Source organism: Zingiber officinale, chromosome 7B (assembly GCF_018446385.1).
Source record: "Zingiber officinale cultivar Zhangliang chromosome 7B, Zo_v1.1, whole genome shotgun sequence".
NCBI lineage: Eukaryota > Viridiplantae > Streptophyta > Magnoliopsida > Zingiberales > Zingiberaceae > Zingiber > Zingiber officinale.
In genome coordinates this window covers 72,628,710-72,649,860 of record NC_055999.1, presented here as the reverse complement: position 1 = coordinate 72,649,860, position 21,151 = coordinate 72,628,710, and the positions used below count along the sequence as shown (strand labels likewise).

Below are 21,151 nucleotides of genomic sequence, written 5' to 3'. Positions count from 1 at the left end.
GGATAAAAATTTATCCAAACTCCAACAATCAACCAATAGCTCAGGTCATTTAGAGGCACCTTGGTTGATCCAGGCGCCTCCAAGGGAGGCGTGAGGGTGCCTCAAAGGGAGGCGCGAGGGTGCCTTCTCCTTAAGGCTCGAGGGTGCCTCCAATCCACTTGGAGGCGCCTTCTTCATTGGGCGTGAGGGTGCCTCTAGCTCCTTGGAGGTGCCTTCATCCCGACATCTGGCAGCTTCTCAGAGTTGACTTGTCCGAATCCAACTTTACGTGGGTGATGCTCCAATCATCCGAAGTTAAGCTCATTTTAAATCCAACTTTGACCTTCTCCTCGAGCATACTTCCTCCCCGACTTTTTGTCCCTTGTATGTGCCACACTCTTTCTTTTTGTCCGTCGGTGCACTCTTTCATAGTAACTCGTCTCTCGGATGCACTGAGCTTGTCGACTAGCTTCCTCTGTCATCCTTTTCGCTAATTACGTTTTCTGCTCGACTTCTTATATTCTTAAATTCTTGTACACTTATACATAAGATATTAAAATAATATAAAATTTAACTTAATTTGATTGATCATATCAAAATTAATCTAAAATACTTATATATTATACAAGTAGAAATTAAAATATAATTACTATATAACATATAGTAGCTATCAACTATAATAGCGTTGAATCATATTTTGAAATAAAATTATGAAAGGGTGCTCAGGATGCCATTTTAATTTTTGTAAAAAAAATAAAATAAAATTACGGGGGAAAATGACCGATTTGCCAAGCTTCGAGTGAATTGCACGACTGGGCCCGTTGCCAGCATTGGCGCACCGCCTATGACCAATCCGCCGTCGGCGCCCGTGGGCAGATCGGCGAATCTCAAATCCTGAGACTCGCGAAGGCTATTTTGTGTTTCCGCTGGGCCGATCCGCCGGATCCGGAGCTCTTCTACGGATTGAGGTTTGCTTTCCTTCCGCCCCGACTCTTCCCCATCGTTTTTCTGCTAGATGATCGCACTTTCTCGGCTCAATTGGATCTCACATCCGTATTTCAATGCATCGTGTCTTACGTGTCAGGATCTGGATCCTTGAGGCAACTTCTGTCACAAAGTGGATGCTTAAATGCAAGCTCTGAATCTGGGATCACAATAGGAAGGGGCTTGGAATTGGATAGCGGAGGATGGCGTGGTTTGGGAATGTGTCTTTAGGCGGCTTCCCGGATCTGGCTGGGGCCGTGTCGAAACTGAGTGAAAGCGTGAAGAACATCGAGAAGAATTTTGATAGTGCTCTCGGATTGGAGGAGAAACACGATGGCAGCGACGATGGTAATATATTTATGTTTTTCATCATCATTTCTCGTTCTTCATTTTTTTTAGTGTGTGTGAATATGATGATTTCTTAATTGCCTGAGGCATATCGGTATAAGTAAAGACAATCTTTCTGCTGAATTTTTGTTCTTATTGTCCTTAAGAATTATTAGTGAACTTTCTCATTTATGTGCAACTCATAGGAGACGGAAGTGCTGGTATTCCCCAGCATTATGGTAGGATCTGAATGATGTTTGTATATATATATAATATAAAGAACCAAAACATAAGTGATGGGTACTCTCTGACCGTGCTTAATTTGAATTATTTTGTAAATATGCTTATGTCTCTTCCTCTTCTTTCTACTTTATAAAAATTGAATTTTCAAAGTTCTGTAGAGTGTAGGCTTGTTTGAGCGATTAGGTGTACAAGTTGTTCCTCAATTAATAAAGAACCTCCAGGCATATGTTGTTCCACAAGCTACCTATCATGTAATTCTTCTTCCTGTATAATTTATATTTTTATCCATGAGTTATGAGTTTTGTTTATCTTTGTTTTTCTAGAAATTAGACATTGTTGAACCATGACATATTTGCTTCTTACAAGGTTTTAATCATTTGTTTTGTCCATCAGGTTCTGGAAAATGGACATCAACATCTGGTAGGCAAGGCCTTTTTGAACCTATGATGTCCTTCATGGGGCAAAAAGAAGAGGAAAATGCTTCTGAACAAACAGTACTTGCTGAATTTTCACAACACCCTTTAACAGCTGAAGAACATGAAATGGCCTCAAGTGTTCCATCATCTTTACCCATCAGTAAACCGACTATTTCTGACAAGGGACATGAAGATTCTATAACTAAAGATACTGACATCATTTCTGCTAATGCCAACACAATGGTTGAAGAGCCTCAAAGCCTTGACGTGAACAAAGGTGTTGAGCCAAATGATTTGGAAGCTGAAACGGGGACTTCATTGTCTAGAAGCAAGGAAGAAGAAGATTCATCATCTATTTTCCAACAGAAAACAGATGGTGACATCCAAGCTAGTGATAACTCAAGACCAGAAGATCCTTCACAACCAATTACTGACTCTGTAGAATTAACTGTCAACAATGTACTAAAAAACCCTGAAGAGGTACATCATGTACTTGATTCACAGGGAACTGATGTCATACAGGAGACTAAGGCTGAGCAGCCTCTAGATAAAGAGTCTTCTGAACATTCTGAAGTACTTTTTGTCCCAGAAAACCTTGGCAAAGAAACTTCAGTTGCACTTCCTGTTAGTGTAGAGAAGTATGATCATGCCAATGAACCATCATATAACAATGTTCTAGTTGCAATCCATACTGAGCAGGATCATGAAATGCCATCTGACTCAGTAACTCATGATACCAATGCATCTCCCAAGTCATTAAAAAACTCCAGGGAAACAGATGATGAACATGAAGGTGCCAAGCCTTTATTTATTTCATCAGATAATGCTTTAAGTTCAGTGGATCAGCCAGGGGAAATAGAGAAGGTAAAACAGGAAATGCGAATGATGGAATCTGCATTAAAAGGTGCCGCTAGGCAAGCCCAGGTAATAAAATTTTAGGTAATTCAGTTTAAGTAATGTGGGATTATGGAAATGCCAACTTATGCAACATTACCTGTATTTTGTCAAGAGGTCCTTTGTACCATGACACAAAATTTGTCACCCTTGTACTTCCAATAGTAATACTCGAAGTTGCTTGTTGTCGTTTGTTCTATAACTGGATGTTAGTTGGCTATGATCTGTGGCTTTCTGAAATGCTAACATCTTGAAATTTTGGATTGTTGATGTTTTTTTTTTAACTGTAACAATCTTCTTCAGGTATTGTAGTACGATATTAGTTTCTTACACCCATTAGTATTGCTTAACATTTTATCAGCATGATTTTGCAGGCTAAAGCTGATGAAATTGCTAAACTGATGAATGAGAATGAACAGTTGAAATCTGTTATTGAGGATCTAAAGGTAGCTAAGAAACTAGTATATGTTGTTTTTACTACTGAATATAGTAGATTCCACAAAGGTACCTTTGTAGTTGATGTATTTTGTTGGAGCTTGCAATATCTTAAAATTTTTTATTAAAACAAATGCAATTATACATATGCATTCTTTAGCAATATAGAAGATGTCGTGCCTCTGTTTTGTTTGCCTCTCGAGTCTATGTTGTAGACTCTTCTTATTCATAGAGTTAATCCTTGCATGTAAATTTAGGAAAGGTCACACCAAGAGGTTTCTGCTTTTCCCATGTCCTTTAGAAATGTAATTAAATGTATGAAAGCTGGGATTTCAATGCATTTCAATGAGTTGCATGATAATGGGTTGTATAATTTCTCAGTAAGAAACATCCATACTGGTAAACACTAAATGGCTTATCCATAAGTTTGCATGTTTTGACCTTTGAGATCTGTTGACATGGAGAATTCTGTTAGTTTCTGCATATACAGTTTTTACTTGTGTTTTTTGACATGGTTGTTCTCTTCTTTATTTCTTTCTTATTGAGTGATGTAACTTTGTTCCTTGTTTTGGTTAAAATGCCTTGTCATTTGATTCTAAGTTTTGGTTATTTTCACAGAGGAAATCGAAAGAAGATGAAATAGATGCATTACGAGATGAATATCATCAAAAGGTGTCATCTCTTGAAAGAAAGGTGCAAATAACACATTACACTTCCTGTTTTTCATGTCACTATGTCATCTCTCTATATCTCACTAGAATATACAATTCACGTTGACTTGATCTGCGTATTTCAACTATTTGTTTACTCACTTGAATGTGTGGCCTCTATTTGTTCATGTAACATTTGGATAGAGGGATTTGGTATTTAACTTCTGTCCTGTGTCCTTATCTTTCAATTGATTACAATGTAAAACCAAAAACCATTTTTATTATTCTCATTTGATAAGAATGGCTGCTTGAAACAATTACAGGTTTAGACTGTCCTGTCTTGTTGCACGATGTATAAGTTTGGATATAAATTATGGACCTAGGTATGGTGGTTATTGCTGCAATATGACATGCATAGCCATTCAAATATAAGATAGTGTTGAGGAAGACAGTAATCAATAATGATTGCAGAAGAAAGCAAAAGGGTACATAGTTGGCAGTGGGAACAATTACTGAAGGATTCTGATCAGCTTAGAAAGCATGACCAATATTTTGAAAAAGATTAGTAAAGATTAATTGTTTGAGCTGATCACATACTGTTATGGCATACTATGTTAATTCAACTTGGGCAGGAGTACCCTTTACACGGGTGTGAATTTTCAGCATGGTTGTTTCTAAAAATTCTTATATGTGATAGGGGACAAAGAGTCCACATGGAGTGTCAGTATCTGACACAGGTATGGAGTCTGTATTAACCATCTTAATGCCCATGATATGACTTTGTGGAAGATAACAATGACTTGTTCTTTCAGTTTCTGATTCACGTATCTGTATTAACCATCTTGCTGACCATGATATGACCTTGTGGAAGACAACAATGGCTTATTATTTCAGTTTCTGATTGTCTTGATTCTGTTTCACACCAAAACATATATTTTGACATTGTTACAATTAGAAAGTGTCTCAATGTTAGGTATTACACGCATGATATCTTCAAATTTTAATTGTATATTTTTTTTCATGGAAAGATGACCTTTCCTTGGAAGAAAATTTTCTATCTGCATCCAGGATATCAGTTTCTCATGTGTTTGTTCATTATATTCAATTTTTTTACTTCTCAGTAAATACCAAGTGCTGTGACTTGTTTTGTTACCTTCTGGCAATTTACATTTCTTCTATTGGTAGAGAGAGAGTCCATGATATTAAGCATCTACTTCTAAAAGTTCAGTTAAAAGGTTAATGTAGCAGCTGTGGATTTGAAGTTGCTAGGAAGGATAAACTAATAGAAATTAATATCTGAGACAGTTAAGTGTTCCTCCAATAGATGATAAAAGGAGATAAAATAGGCTGAGATGGAGGGGACATGTTAAAAGGCGACCAGTAGATTTATATTTAGAAGAGTTGAATCAATTTGAGTAGAAGGTGTGAAGGTAAAAGGTTACCAAGAAAATCTCCTCCAGGCTCTAGGTCTTATCTCCTGTATTACATATTAATGAATTATCTTGGTTCATGTAGTCACATATTAATGAATTAGCATGCTGTCTCTCTTGCTGCTGAAATATAAAATAAATCTTTTGTGCACCATAACTTGTTCAATAATGCCAAATTTTTTCTGCAGGTTTACGCACTTACCAGAGAAAGGGATACATTAAGGAGAGAACAAAGCAAAAAAAATGATGCTGCTGCTCTTTTGAAGGAGAAAGATGAGATAATTAGTCAAGTTATGGCTGAAGGTATGTCGTAAATAATTTTTCTTGCTTTTCAGTGGAGTACTGCAATTTCAGTAGCCTTGCAGTTGGACCTCTAAATGGATTTAGTAAATCATGCTTTACCTTGCTCAAGCTCACTTGAAGGAATCCTGACAGAGCATGACTTTGACACAACTAAATTTAAGCCCATGCTCAATTTGCTTAACTTATGTCAAGCTTTACAGTTGTTTTGTTGCTAAACTAGCTTAACTTCAGCTTGGCTTCTTGGTGTTGTAAAATGTGCTCAAGTATGCAAAATGTGCTTAAGTTCTTCTAAACTTAAAATCTCAGTTTCTGTTTTTTTTCTACACAATTGAATCATCGTGCGAAAGAAAAATATATCAATATGATTTATTTGTTTTTGAGAAAATTTAGCCGAAGCTAAATCCATTTCAAATAATTGAAATGGAACAAATTGTATAAGAGAAAGTGAAAACAAATGATCAAAAGAGAAAACTTCTCTATATATAACGTCTCACAATTAGTTCTATGAACCACAATTCATTTCAAATGCATGATTTTTTTTATTAAGAGGTGCAAATTTTCATTAACATACCTTAGGTTTATTTATGAATTTGTATGTTTCAATAAAAAATCTTAGAAGGTTTATCTCTATCTTTTTGGAAATTACAATTTCTGTTAAACTTATATTTGATGACTATATGTCAGAAATGCCTTTCCTACTTCAGTATTTATTACTTAATGATAATAATCACTTTATCAGTAAATTCAATGTTTTTTATTTCTTTATCTGGAGTAGAATATGACAATAGGACAGTTAGATTTGTGACCACTCCAAAGAAATAAATTTAAGGCATTAACTTGACGTAGGGTATGTGTTGGAGACTTCATTAGTGGAGAAAAGAGATGATAATTACCAAATTGGCCTTGGGATTCTTGCTATCACACTTAGGGTATGGCTTCGCAATAAATGCTCTTTTCCACAAATGATAGCAGTTATATATATGTGTTTATGTGTGTGCATTTATATATTTACATTAGTTGTCCATCTTCTCTCCAAAATTCTAATATATCTTTTTATTTTTGTAGTTCCATTAATTGCAAGAAAATGGAAATATGCAAAATAGAAAATTAAACTCAGAGAATTTTAATTTATTGAATGGACACTTAGTCACCTTAAAAACATCAAGCCATATATTTAGATCTCTTAAAATTTAAGTAATATATTCTTTGATTATCCTGAGTGGATATTGTAATATATATCTTTGCGGAGAATACCAAACTCAACTACCTCCCTGGCTGACTAGAGATATTCTCAATAGTAGGCTTTCTAACTCAGCTAGCTGATTTTTCTAGCATTTGTAATGTAAACAAACCATAAATTATCTAGAAGTTTTTAAATAAACCCTCAATACTCGTCATAGCTGATGTTTTGGATTAACAAATATCAGCTTTGCACCTGCAAATATCCACTAATTACTTCATTGCCATGGCTTACCTTTTGTTATAGGTGAAGAGCTGTCAAAAAAGCAGGCTGCTCAAGAAGCAACTATAAGGAAACTAAGGGCGCAGGCTAGGACTATATGTTTTGATTATTTTATTATGCTAATCATTGCTATTTGACCATCTTAAGATATGCTTTCTGTTTGGTGATGCGCTTTTGGTACCAGATTCGGGAGCTTGAAGAAGAAAAACAAAGACTCAATTCAAAGCTCCAGGTAATTTAGTATGGCTTTCCTGTTAACCTAAATTCAAACCAAAATATTCTTCCCACATGTTAATCATTTCCTTCTTTTTACTGGGATTTCTAAGCTTTCACATGCCATTATCTTATTGTGTAATCTTGCTATCTTTGACACCCTAGTTTGATTCTACTAAATCTGCAGTAAGAGTTGTGGACTAGTAAAAGAGAGTTATTGGCTTTGATGAGCTAACCATGGTACAGAATACCGAGTTGTGCCCCCTAACACACCCGAAAAATTTTGGCCGGTGTGAGATTGACACATGAAACTTGCTGGCATGGGGTAAATTACTCTATGTTGCCCATACCACATGGTTATTCCTGTGGTCGGTCAATTATGGTCTTAATCAACACTGTGCTCCTGGCCAGCATGAGACGTGATAGAAAGAATCAAATTCAATTTCTTCTTTCAATCACTGAGGGGTGGGAGATCAAAGTATGAAACTATAAACAGAGAGGAGGGGTTAAGGGAGATTACTAGGCAGCAGCGAAGTGGGTAAGCAGAGGGCTACCAATAGCAATGTGGAGACTTCGAAGCAGCAGTGAATCTGAGGTGGAGCAGCAGTGAATCTGAGGCGGCCCACGGAAGAATTTGGTAAGGACCGGATAAGTCTCTTTCTTAGGAAAGAAGGATTCTGGTAGTATATTTGAGGATGCCAACTTAGTTTAACTTAGATGAGAGCTATGTTGATACAATCGACCTAGGATTAAATGGGGCGATCTTTATTTTTGATGTGTGTGTCAAAGTGTTTAAGTTAGGATTTATATTGGTTCTAATATGTACTTAAGTTGTGCAGGACTTGGTAGATTGCACAAGCTTGGAAAGTTTCATGGCTCAGGTTCTTGAAGATTGGTGAAGGATGGTGCATCCGAGGGACCACGGACAAGAAGCAAACGGAGTGAAGGGAAGTGAACCTCAAAGCAATGTGAAGGATGACACGAAGAATAGCTGCAGGCTTGAGTGCATCTGAGGGACAAAGGCTGAGGAGAAAAACTTCAAGGGCAACTCTGGACACCAGTCGACTGCATCAGGAGTTGGTTTTCTCGGCCTCCAAAAGATCACTAATCAATCGATTATATAATATGGAGGTTATTCTACAAATACCAGGAGTAAGCAATACCAAAATTCAGGCAATTCTGGATACAGGGGCAACAACCTGCTGTATATGTAAAAATGCGATGCCAAAAGAAGCGTTTGAAGAAATTAATTATAAGGTCTTATTCTCTGGTATAAATTCTCAACAAGAGTCTTCGAAAAAGCTGAAGAATGGATACATGACTATTGGTATTCATAAGTTTAGAATCCCCTTTACATATCAGCTGGAAATGAACTTGAAAGACGGTATTCAAATGCTTATCGGGTGTAATTTTATTAAATCCATGGCAGGAGGCCTTAGGATTGAAGGAACTGAGGTAACATTTTACAAGGAGATTACTACAATCAATACATCACCCGAAGTCTTTATTTCTGCTAAAGTCATACCTGAACTGGAATTAAATGAAGATGAATACCTGAATATTTATGAAGAATGTGCACCACAGCACGCTATGATGAATATTGATTTTAAATCTCGGTATTTCCCTACATTTCAAAGACTCAAGGAAGCAGGTTTTATTGGGGATGATCCACTCAAATACTGGTCCAAAAATAAGGTATTTTGTACCTTAGAAATTATTAATCCTGATTTAACAATACAGGACAAACCTTTAAAACATATTACTCCAGCAATGGAATCAGCATTTAAATTTCATGTAGATGCTTTACTCAAATTAAAGGTTATTCGTCCTAGTACCAGTAGACATAGAACTATAGTTCAATCAGGAACAACTGTTGATCCAGTAACAGGACAAGAAAAGAAAGGAAAGGAGCGTCTGGTTTTTAATTATAAGTCCTTAAATGATAACACTTACAAGGCCAATACTCTCTGCCTGGGATTAACCTTATTCTGAAGAAGATTGGTAATAGCAAAATCTTTTCAAAATTTGATTTAAAATCTGGATTTCATCAAGTAATGATGGCAGAAGAATCAATACCATGGACGGCGTTTCTAGTTCCACAGGGATTATATGAATGGCTTGTAATGCCAGTCGGTCTGAAGAATGCACCAACTATTTTTTAGAGGAAGATGGATGAATGTTTTAAAGGCTGTGAAGACTTTTTAGTGGTTTATATTGATGATATTTTAATTTTCTCTGAAACTGAGGAACAACATTGCACCCATCTGAATAAGTTGATCAATATTTGCCAAAAGGAAGGGTTAATTCTTTCTCCTACAAAAATGAAGGTTGCACAACCTGAGATAGAATTTTTGGGAGTCGTTATTGGTAATCGAAAGATCAGGCTACAGGAGCACATTATTAAAAAAATTATTGATTTTGATGAAAAATCCCTAATAACCCTCAAGGGGTTACGACCTTTCTTAGGGATTCTAAACTACGCCAGATCACACATTCCAAACTTAAGCAAGATTCTTGGGCCACTTTATTCAAAGAATCGCCACATGGAGATAGACGATTCAAAGCTTCAGATTGGAGGATAATAAGGGAGATTAAGTCCCTTGTACAAACTCTCCCAGATCTTGAATTACCCCCTGAACATGCTTACATAATTATTGAAACAGATGGAAGCATGGAGGGATGGGGAGGAGTTTGTAAGTGGAAAATGGCGAAATATGATTCTCGAAGGACAGAAAAGGTATGCGCTTATTCTAGTGGTAAATTTGCTGTAATCAAATCCACTATTGATGCAGAGATACACGCATGCATGGAGGCTTTATCTGCTATGAAGATCCACTACCTAGACAAGAAGGATATAACTTTGAGGACTGATTGTCATGCTATTATCAAATTCTTCAATAAAACAGCAAGCAATAAGCCCTCGCGTGTCAGATGGATAGCTTTCACTGATTATAAACAAGAGGAAAACCTGAGTCTAGACCCGATGGGTACTTGAACCCAAGAAATTTTTATGGATGAAGTTACAATACACTCTTGGTATTTGGTAACGTGGATTAAACAAGAGGAAAACCTGAGTCTAGACCCGATGGGTACTTGAACCCAAGAAATTTTTATGGATGAAGTTACAATACACTCTTACACACTCTTTCACACTGAACTGAAAGGCTTAAGGCTTAGTAGTACTTCGAGTTATGCTCGCTTGTGCTTCTAAGCAGACGAGGGGTGGTGCTATTTATAGAAGAAATGAATCTAAGGGATAAGATCAAAGTTGCCTTCGAATCTAATCACTTAATCATCTTTTCTATCTTCTTGCCCCATTATTGGCCTTTGTCGGCCATTACAAACCTTTTTACAAGACAGACTCCATTATTAACATAGACAGACATGACAGACTCCATTATAAAGATTCCATCTTTTAAAAGGAACGGCTCCCCGAGGCTCAATTCCCTTTATCTACCCGTAAAGCTTTTGAAAACAGGGTTTTGATTGTCCTTCCCAGAATGTCTTTAGTGCTGTCATTGGCATCTTGCGTTTCTTCTATTGAGTCACAGACTTGACTCAATAATTGAAGTTGGTGCTTTGGCAAAGTTACTTTGTCTGCAACGTGATGAACTATTCTTGATAAGGCATCCGCCAATTCATTATTAGCTCCTTCAATATGTTCAAATTCAATATTGACCCCGGTTCCTGTAATATAATCAGTGAAAGCTATCCATCTGACACGCGAGGGCTTATTGCTTGCTGTTTTATTGAAGAACATGGCAATCAGTCCTCAAAGTTATATCCTTCTTGTCTAGGTAGTGGATCTTCATAGCAGATAAAGCCTCCATGCATGCGTGTATCTCTGCATCAATAGTGGATTTGATTACAGCAAATTTACCACTAGAATAAGCGCATACCTTTTCTGTCCTTCGAGAATCATATTTCGCCATTTTCCACTTACAAACTCCTCCCCATCCCTCCATGCTTCCGTCTGTTTCAATAATTATGTAAGCATGTTCAGGGGATAATTCAAGATCTGGGAGAGTTTGTACTAGGGATTTAATCTCTTTTATTATCTTCCAGTCTGAAGCTTTGAATCGCCTATCTCCATGCGGTGATGTCTTTGAGTAAAGTGGCCCAAGAATCTTGCTTAAGTTTGGGATGTGTGATCTGGCATAGTTTAAAATCCCTAAGAAAGACCGTAACCCTTTTAGGGTTATTAGGGATTTCTCATCAAAATCAATAATTTTTTTAATAATATGTTCCTGTAGCCTGATCTTTCGATTACCAATAATGACTCCCAAAAATTCTATTTCAGGTTGCGCCACCTTCATTTTTGTAGGAGAAAGAATTAACCCTTCCTTTTGACAAATGTTGATCAACTTGTTCAGATGGGTGCAATGTTGTTGCTCAGTTTCAGAGAAAATTAAAATATCATCAATATAAACCACTAAAAAGTCTTCACAGCCTTTAAAACATTCATCCATCTTCCTCTAAAAAATAGTTGGTGCATTCTTCAGACCGACTGGCATTACAAGCCATTCATATAATCCCTGTGGAACTAGAAACGCCGTCCATGGTATTGATTCTTCTGCCATCATTACTTGATGAAATCCAGATTTTAAATCAAATTTTGAAAAGATTTTGCTATTACCAATCTTCTTCAGAATAAGGTTAATCCCAGGCAGAGAGTATTGGCCTTGTAAATGTTATCATTTAAGGACTTATAATTAAAAACCAGACGCTCCTTTCCTTTCTTTTCTTGTCCTGTTACTGGATCAACAGTTGTTCCTGATTGAACTATAGTTCTATGTCTACTGGTACTAGGACGAATAACCTTTAATTTGAGTAAAGCATCTACATGAAATTTAAATGTTGATTCCATTGCTGGAGTAATATGTTTTAAAGGTTTGTCCTGTATTGTTAAATCAGGATTAATAATTTCTAAGGTACAAAATACCTTATTTTTGGACCAGTATTTGAGTGGATCATCCCCAATAAAACCTGCTTCCTTGAGTCTTTGAAATGTAGGGAAATACCGAGATTTAAAATCAATATTCATCATAGCGTGCTGTGGTGCACATTCTTCATAAATATTCAGGTATTCATCTTCATTTAATTCCAGTTCAGGTATGACTTTAGTAGAAATAAAGACTTCGGGTGATGTATTGATTGTAGTAATCTCCTTGTAAAATGTTACCTCAGTTCCTTCAATCCTAAGGCCTCCTGCCATGGATTTAATAAAATTACACCCGATAAGCATTTGAATACCGTCTTTCAAGTTCATTTCCAGCTGATATGTAAAGGGGATTCTGAACTTATGAATACCAATAGTCATGTATCCATTCTTCAGCTTTTTCGAAGACTCTTGTTGAGAATTTATACCAGAGAATAAGACCTTATAATTAATTTCTTCAAACGCTTCTTTTGGCATCGCATTTTTACATATACAGCAGGTTGTTGCCCCTGTATCCAGAATTGCCTGAATTTTGGTATTGCTTACTCCTGGTATTTGTAGAATAACCTCCATATTATATAATCGATTGATTAGTGATCTTTTGGAGGCCGAGAAAAACCAACTCCTGACTAGGTTCAGGTCATGACTAGATTCAGGATCATGCCTGTCAGTTGACCCAAAAGAACCAATTCCCCGTTCTTTTTCTTCAAGTTCATTTACCTCTAGTACCAGAGGTGTCATGATCTTTTCAAAGATCATTTGAGCTATAGAACTCCCATGTGCAAGAGATAAGGTAAAGGTAGAAAAATTATGAATAAGTATGCATACCTCTCCCCGGAAATCTGAATCAATGACACCTGCATTGATTTCATAATTCAATCGAAAAGCCGCACCTGATCGTGGTGCAATACGAGCGTAATATCCTTCAGAGAATTCCAAGCTAATGCTTGCTTTGGCTAGACATTGCTGATGTGGAAGTATATGAATCTCCTCATCCAGAAATATATTATATCCCGCTGCTCCTTTGGTGTGCCAAACAGGTAATTTAGCAGTACTAGTTAACGTCCTTACTTTTAGAAATTGCATATCTTCTTGTCGAGTGACTGGTGTTCTGTCAACAATATTTCGTAAGTAAGTTGTATAATCCAAAAGTTCTTGGATTACCTTTTCTTCCTTATGATAAGGAGGTATAACTTCAGTCTTCTTGAGCTTCAACGTTTTGTTGAGATAGAAAGGTCCGCATGCTGGGCATACTGTCATTTTACAAATTACGCAATGTATTCTCATTGTATCAGTAGTTACCAGTTTGCATAATGTACAGCAGAGGTACTTGCTATCAGTAATCACTTGATTTTCTTCCCACTGGTGCTGACAGTTTTTCATTTTTTCTCCTACGAATACTTGACTTCGCCATCCACAGTTTTCTGCGCCCAACATATATATAGTGTCCTGAATCCACGGTGTATCATCTAGGACCAAATTAATATAACTGGGACCAGCTTCTCCTTCAGAAAATGAACATATTGCATCTGAATCTGCTTCATTAAGATCAACAGAAATAATATCATAGTCAGAGGGTAGATCTAGTTGATCTAAAATTGATGCCCTAGCAATATTGCCTGTTTGTTTCTTACAGTCACGGGCAAAGTGCCCTGGTTCCCCACAAATAAAACACTTACACTTCTTCTGCTGGTCAGCTTTCTTTTTCTTAAAAACCCGCACATGAGAATCATGGGGTTTACCTTTATAAGTTTTAGCTTTTCTCAATCCAAACTTCTTTTGTTTGTTGTAGTATCCCGGTATGGGAATTTTGCTGCAGAAGGCTAGATCCTTCACACTTTTCTGGATTGCCGTCTTTTTACAGATTTCTGCCAAGTATTGATAAGTAAAATGTATACGTGGAATTACACCAACCTGATTTGCTGGATACTTGGCTTTGAATACTGCCTCAACTTCATTACCTATAATAGGTGGCACTTTTCGGAATAATTTTTAAGACAGTTCAGTACTAATAAACATACGTCCTGATTTTGCAGCCAAGATTTTATAATCATTCAAATAATTAAATATATCCTTCATGCTGTGGCATGTTAGGCGTTCTATATCAATGTAGGCCTGGTCCTGTTCTACTGTTGAACCCTGATATGGGTCCTCTAATAGAAATGACCTTCTGATTGCAGAGAGTATATTCTGCGTTTCACCGGCCATCTGAATCAGAGCTTCATACTCTGCGGCGTATGCCATACGCCATTGTATCCACATCTTTTTCTCCTAAGAGATTTTCAATAAATTGAACCTTCTGGTTGTTATCTAGCCATGTTTTCTGATTCACTAAGTTATTTGTTATTGATTCCCAACGAGAAATTACCTCAGAGTATTGACCAATATCTTCTGGTAAAACTAGTATGGCACCATCATTAGTTTGTGCAGATGGAAGAGTCCATGGCTGGTGATTGAATCCTCGTGGTTTAAATTTGCCATTAATTACTGGTGCCTCTACTTGGTCAATTCTGTTGCTAATCTGTGCTGGTGGATAATTTACCTGCCCCATCAAAGGTTCTTGTGGGGGATTATATCTGGATATAGCGCTACTACTTGCTAATACATTTTCATTAGTAGCTTGCTCCACCATACTTCTTAATATAGGATACTCCATTGATTTCCAGCTGCTCTAATATAGAGTCGGAGCCCATATGAGCTACTTCGTTTTTATTACCTGCATAAGGTTTAAGCTTTCCAAGTGACCTCCAAGCCTTACTACTCTTATTCTCTCCTCCCTAAGCTCATTAAAAATCTTGTAAAAGGAGGAGATCATCTTGTAAAGGTTTCTTCACCGTCACTCTTGGATTGAAAAGGAGAAGAACTTAGTGAAGCTTGATTGGGTGTGTGTGCGCCTTGGATTAGTCACCTCAAGGAGGTGGAGACCAAGTAAATCGAGGAGTTAGCCTTGTTCTCTGATTGTTTTTCAATTTCATTTCTATTTGTGCTTCCGCTAACAAATTGTAGGTGAAAAATCAAAGAAAGGCTATTCACCCCCCCTCTAGCCATACACAAAGGTCCTATCAATGCTACTCATTTTAATCCCTCTCCTATTCTCCTTCCAGTCCTATTCATATCACTGCTTAGTTAAGAGGATGAAGGATTTTCCGTCTAAAATCACTTCATATGGTAATGGGAACATTGCTCTCACAATCTTGGTCAGCCCTCATTCTTGCAAAATTTTCTGATTAACAAAGTTCCATTTAGTTGTCTAGAACAAGTTTCTGGAATTAATTGCCTGTTATATTTCCATAAGTTTTCCGTCAAGTTGCTGAATGCTGCGACTTATTCATTATCTGAAAGGTGTATGTAAAAGCAGATGATATCTCCAAACATTATTTCTTTCCTGACTAATGCTTTCTCTAGGTTGAGGAGACAAAAGTAGAAAGTATGAAGAGAGATAAGGCAGCTACTGAGAAGTTGCTGCAGGAAACAATAGAAAGAAATCAAGCAGAACTTGCTGCTCAGAAAGAATTTTATACAAATGCACTTAATGCAGCCAAAGAAGCTGAAGCCTTAGCAGAGGAACGAGCTAACAGTGAGGCCAAGGTCGAACTTGAAAATCGCCTGAAGGAAGCAAGTGAGCGTGAAGCTATGTTGATTCAAACGCTTGAGGAGTTGAGGCATAGTCTGACTAGAACAGAGCAGCAGGTTATTGTTACCATTCAGCAGCTAGTGAAATTCTTGTATATTACTGTGCTGACCTTTTGATTTCTTTGCCTTTTCTTTTCTTTATTTTTTTTTTTGCTTAATTATTACAGGCAGCATTTAGAGAAGAAATGCTGAGAAGGGATATGGATGATCTTCAAAAACGCTACCATGTATGTCAGGCAATGTTAAATACTCCATGAATGGATTGGCACCTCTTATTAGTCGGTTCTATTTCTGAGAATTATTGCTTTTATCTTGGTGTATCTCCAGGATAGTGAACTCCGCTACACTGAAATGATCACTCAAGTTCCTGAGTCAACTCGGCCACTTCTAAGACAGATTGAAGCTATGCAGGTTTATTTCTGTGGAATTCTCCTGCTTGCTTGTTTGTTTTCTTCATGTTTTTCTCTACTACACAATGTGAACCTCTGTAGTTGAATTTTTTTTTAATGTTTATTAACTTCAACTTTAACAGGAGACAGCTGCTAGAAGAGCTGAAGCCTGGGCTGGTGTGGAAAAAGCTCTAAACTCTCGCTTGCAGGTTAACCTTGAACATTTCTAATGCCTTCAACTTCAATTATGGAAGTTTTTTCCCCCCTTCTACATGCTTTTTAAGGATCACCTATAATGAGATTGTACTAACAAAACCGGAGAGGATAAGAACATTACATTTTTTATCTGAAATATAAATTTTAAGAACTTTGCAAACATGTAGAAACTCATAAGTGATATTTGTAGGATATCTTACTAGCTCTTGTTCCTCCTTAAAGACGTCAAAACCAATTGAAATAGTCAAACCTATATGCCGGTGCTTTTTAGATGTGTTTCAGATTTTTGAATGGAGTGAAGGTTACTGAGATTATTTGGCTGATAGACTAATAGTGGCTTGATTATAATTCACAGGAGGCAGAAGCCAAAGCTGCTGCCGCAGAAGAAAAGGAACGAACCCTAAATGAACGTTTATCTCAAAACTTATCTCGGATTACTGTTCTTGAGACTCAGGTTTGGCAACATTTTTATTTTATTATATCTTTTTTGACACTTCTATTCCTTCATTTTTTTTCAATAAATAAATTCGACCAGATTACTAATTATTATGTCAAATGTTCAGATTGCTTGTATCAGAACAGAGCAGACACAACTGAGTAAGTCACTTGAAAAGGAAAGGCAAAGGGCATCGGAAAGCAGACAAGAATATCTAGCAGCAATGGAAGAAGCTGCTACACAAGAGGGGCGTGCCAAGCAATTTGAAGAAGAACTCAAGGAGATTAGAAGTAAACACAAAAGGGAGTTACAAGATGAGGTGGTTCACAGAGAACTTCTGGAAAAGGTAATTTGTATTGTGGTCTACTATCATAGTTTCCCTTCAGTATGAATCAAGTCAGTTGGATGTCAAGATAGACAATATTTTCCCTTCAGTATGAATCAAGTCAGTTGGAAAAGGTAATTTTACTACTGATTTTTAAACACCATCATTGTCATCATTGTGATGCCATTTCTCTTCTTTGTGGCTGGTTTTATAAATCTCATCCCTCCATTCCATTGAGCCCTGTTCTTTGATTTCTCAGTAATATTCAAATCAATTAAAACATTTAATGCATTAATGTTATTTGATTTCCATCTACCCCTTGCACATTGCACTCTAATATATTCAACTCTAATCATAGAATCTAGTGATCATCATTGATTATGTTTGTGCTATCACAATCTATTTTCTCTCAGTTTATCATCAAGGTCACTACTGTTTTTAAACAATAACAAAAGATAATGACACTGAATGAACCAATGCAACTTTTTCAGTTGCTGCATTTTCTAACAATTATATAAATTGTTTTCTATTTTGTTACATACCTTACATGTGAATGCCAAAAATATGTGCAAAACACTAATTGAGAAAAAAAATGAAAATGCTAAGACGGACACATAGTTGATTGGATTAGAGGGGAAGGTGGATAGGTAAAAAGGGAGACTAGAGGGAGGTTTAAAGTCTTGTTCAAAGCTGGGGTAAAATGAGATCATGTTGGTGTATAGACACATGGTGACAGTGGAGGTAGAACCAAGGAATAAGAACGAGGATAAGGCATACTGAGCAAAGAAGAGGGATCTTATTGTCATATGCATTCCACCTCATGTGCTGGAGGCAGAAGACACCTTCGCTCATTTTGGACCAACAGCACAAACAAATAAGACAACTTGGTTTGCGTTCTAGTGTCTCAATACATTCCACTGTTTGGTTGGTTGGTAAAATTGTGAGCCCTTGATTTGAATATTAGCAGTGATATAGTATTGCAGTAAGTTCAATTGAGGAATAACATCCACTTAACCTACCTCAAATTGTTGGGACTAAATGATGATGATGTGTGGATATGCCCATATATCTTATGACTTTGATGCTTATACTATATCCGTGTGGAGTGGTTTGTGCTAAGTAATCACACTTAACATTGTTTTTAACTCTTTCAAGTTTTGGCAGAGTTTGTTGAGATGCTCTTCACAGTTGCATGTCATCTTCACCATATATTTGCTATATTTTTACCATCCTTTCCTTATTTGTAGCTTCCTTTCATTGTTTTCATTCACCAGTATCACAGGTCTCTTGGCCACTTGCATTTTAATTAACTAAATAAGTATTTGTTAACATATTATAAAACCGATTGCCTAAACCTTTACTGGAAGTCTGCAGTGGAAGAACTCTGGCTTGGCATGGTAAATCTTTTCAGTATATGTCTTCTTAGCAATTACTTCACCTATATGTTTTACAGATTAGGTTGCATTTTCATTTCAATGTTTGGATTTTGGCAGGAGCTTGAAAGGGTAGGAGCTGCCAAAGATGAACTGGAAAAAACTGTTTCTCGTGAATCTACTGCAATTGCAAATCAAAATACAACCAGTAAATCTACTATTGTCTTTTCATTTTTGGTGCTCAATTGCTTTAAACTTAAAGCTTCTTACTTCTATATAACAATTGTTTAAATCTTCATCCTATCACAGAAAACTTATCGGTTAGGAACCTTTCAAGTGCTGGGAGTTCTGGTAGCATGGAAGAAAGCTTTTTCTTGCAAGCATCCTTGGACTCATCAGATAACCCTTTTTCAGAGAGGAGACAATCTGGCGAAGCAACAGTTTCTCCATATTTTCTGAAGAGCATGACACAAAGTGCATATGAAGCATCATTGCGTCATAAGGATGGTGAAGTTGCATCATATATTTCACGCTTGGTATGACAATGCTGACACTGATTGGTATTAGTAGATATTCCTCTTGTAAAGAGTTAATTTCTATGCCTATTAAATTTCATACTTAAAAAAGTTTTGATGCAGTAGTGGGCCTCTCGTACAACTACATGTCTATCGACAAATGAACATTAGCAGCTAAAATACAAATTTCTTTGGCATCCACAATTCTCCTGATGCCTAATTTGATGCATTTTTTACTCTGACAATGTGCTAGAGTATAAAATTGTGGCATTAGGAAATCATTTTGATTATCTGCAATGTCATTGAGAAATATAAGGATTGTCTTTCATCATAGTCTGTTCAGAACATAGATATTTATATTGAGCTTCGAAACCAAAAAAAAAAAAAAACAGTGCATTAATATTGCATAAATGCTTGTCCTTGATTTTACTATTCTCTTGCCTTTTGTAGATGGGTCTAGTTAGTGTAGTGTTTTTAAATTATATTTCTGGTTCCTTCTCTTTCATGTTCAACATATTGGTGACTCTTTCTCAATTCCTTATGAACCTATTTAATCTATTCTTGGATCATGTTTGTAGGCTTCGTTGGAAGCTATTCGTGATTCTCTTGCTGAAGAACTAGTCAAAATGACAGAGCAGGTTGTCTTCCACAGTGCTAGTATATTAAATCACATAATAATTTTTCTAATGTCTATTCCTGATAACAATGATGGATGGCTGTCGTAAGCAGTGTGAAAAGCTTAGAGCAGAAGCAGCAACTTTGCCTGGGTTAAGAGCAGAGTTAGAAGCCCTGCGGCGAAGGCACTCAGCGGCACTAGAACTTATGGGTGAACGTGATGAAGAGGTATGCACCCTCAATCGCCTTCATCAAAATTACAACCTCAAAATTTCCCTAGGTTAAGTGGAAAATATTTCTGATTTACTTGCTTTAGCACGAGTACGAGTGCTTCACATTCCATGTTGTAGAAGAACAAGCTTTCTCAATTCAGATAAGTTGATTTCGGCATAAATGATTTTGATCTTGAACCTTAACAGTTGGAGGAACTCCGCGCTGATATCATCGACCTGAAGGAGATGTATCGAGAACAAGTGGATTTGCTCGTGGACAGGGTAAATCTAGTTCAGTAGTTGATTCTTGCTTTGGGTATAATTTCAACACTAACAGAAATAAAACCTACTGTGACAGCTTCAGACAGTAAAGGCTCAGGAGCCATGATCTGTTTAGTAATGCAGAATTTTCCCTGCCTTTACAACTGTAATCAAGTTTTGCTGTAGCGTGGAAATTCAGAATGGAATGTGAAGTTGAATTGCCATATCGATTCATAATTCTTATTGTTAGAGAGATGCTTTTTGCTGTATAGGTGTTTATAGCAAAGGAACACAAAACAATATTGTTTCCTTGTAGATCTTTTATTACGCTGGAGCTTTGCCATTGATCAAATTAATGTGTTGATTCCGAAATAACTATGCGAATTGGTTATTAGGATGAAGTGCCCTTTTTTAGTAGATTTAAGTTCACATGTAAAATCTCAAAACAAAACTAATTTAAAATGGCCATGTCGACCATTCGCTGCAGATATATTATGTCAACGAATTTCCTTTCGTGTGCAAGCCGCCGGGCCCGTGTCCCTCGGACAAATCGGCTTAATATTTAAAAAAAAACGAAGGATCAATTAATTAATGATATCTCACTAAATTGGGTACTTCCGACGTCAAGCGGTATCCTTATCTCCGCCGTCAGATTCCCCCGGCTCTTCATGCGCAAGCCACGTTGCGCTTTGCCCGCCACCTGCCTTTTGCCTCCGAGAGCGTTGCGTGCCGCGCTCGCCTCCCTGACCGGCCGTTCTTCTTCCTCCTTCCACGTCGAAATACAACACCGAAACCATTAAAATCAACGTCACGAGAAAGACGTTTACCAAAATGTACCTGTTTTCTGATTGGATGGAAAGTGTGTACAGAAGAAAAATTGGGAAACAGGCCCTTATTCAGT

At 36.9% G+C, this 21,151-nt stretch overlaps 1 protein-coding gene across 2 annotated transcripts; it reads left to right on the top strand.

The window, feature by feature from the left end:
• The first annotated feature begins 781 nt into the window (after window positions 1-781).
• LOC122006005 (golgin candidate 5-like) lies at window positions 782-20,625 on the top strand. Of its 2 annotated transcripts, none has more exons than XM_042561302.1 (20): window positions 782-947; window positions 1,064-1,311; window positions 1,927-2,873; window positions 3,218-3,289; window positions 3,897-3,971; window positions 5,547-5,661; window positions 7,148-7,209; window positions 7,308-7,355; window positions 15,681-15,965; window positions 16,076-16,135; window positions 16,236-16,319; window positions 16,441-16,506; window positions 16,869-16,967; window positions 17,077-17,295; window positions 18,768-18,855; window positions 18,957-19,183; window positions 19,741-19,800; window positions 19,892-20,005; window positions 20,197-20,271; window positions 20,354-20,625. In XM_042561302.1, exons 2-20 carry the CDS (start codon window positions 1,167-1,169, stop codon window positions 20,375-20,377), a joined length of 2,865 nt encoding a protein of 954 aa, XP_042417236.1. In that variant the 5' UTR covers window positions 782-947; window positions 1,064-1,166; the 3' UTR covers window positions 20,378-20,625. The 2 variants fall into 2 exon arrangements, with proteins under 2 accessions (XP_042417236.1, XP_042417234.1); XM_042561300.1 differs by having other exon boundaries at window positions 20,348-20,625.
• The last annotated feature ends 526 nt before the right edge of the window (window positions 20,626-21,151 follow it).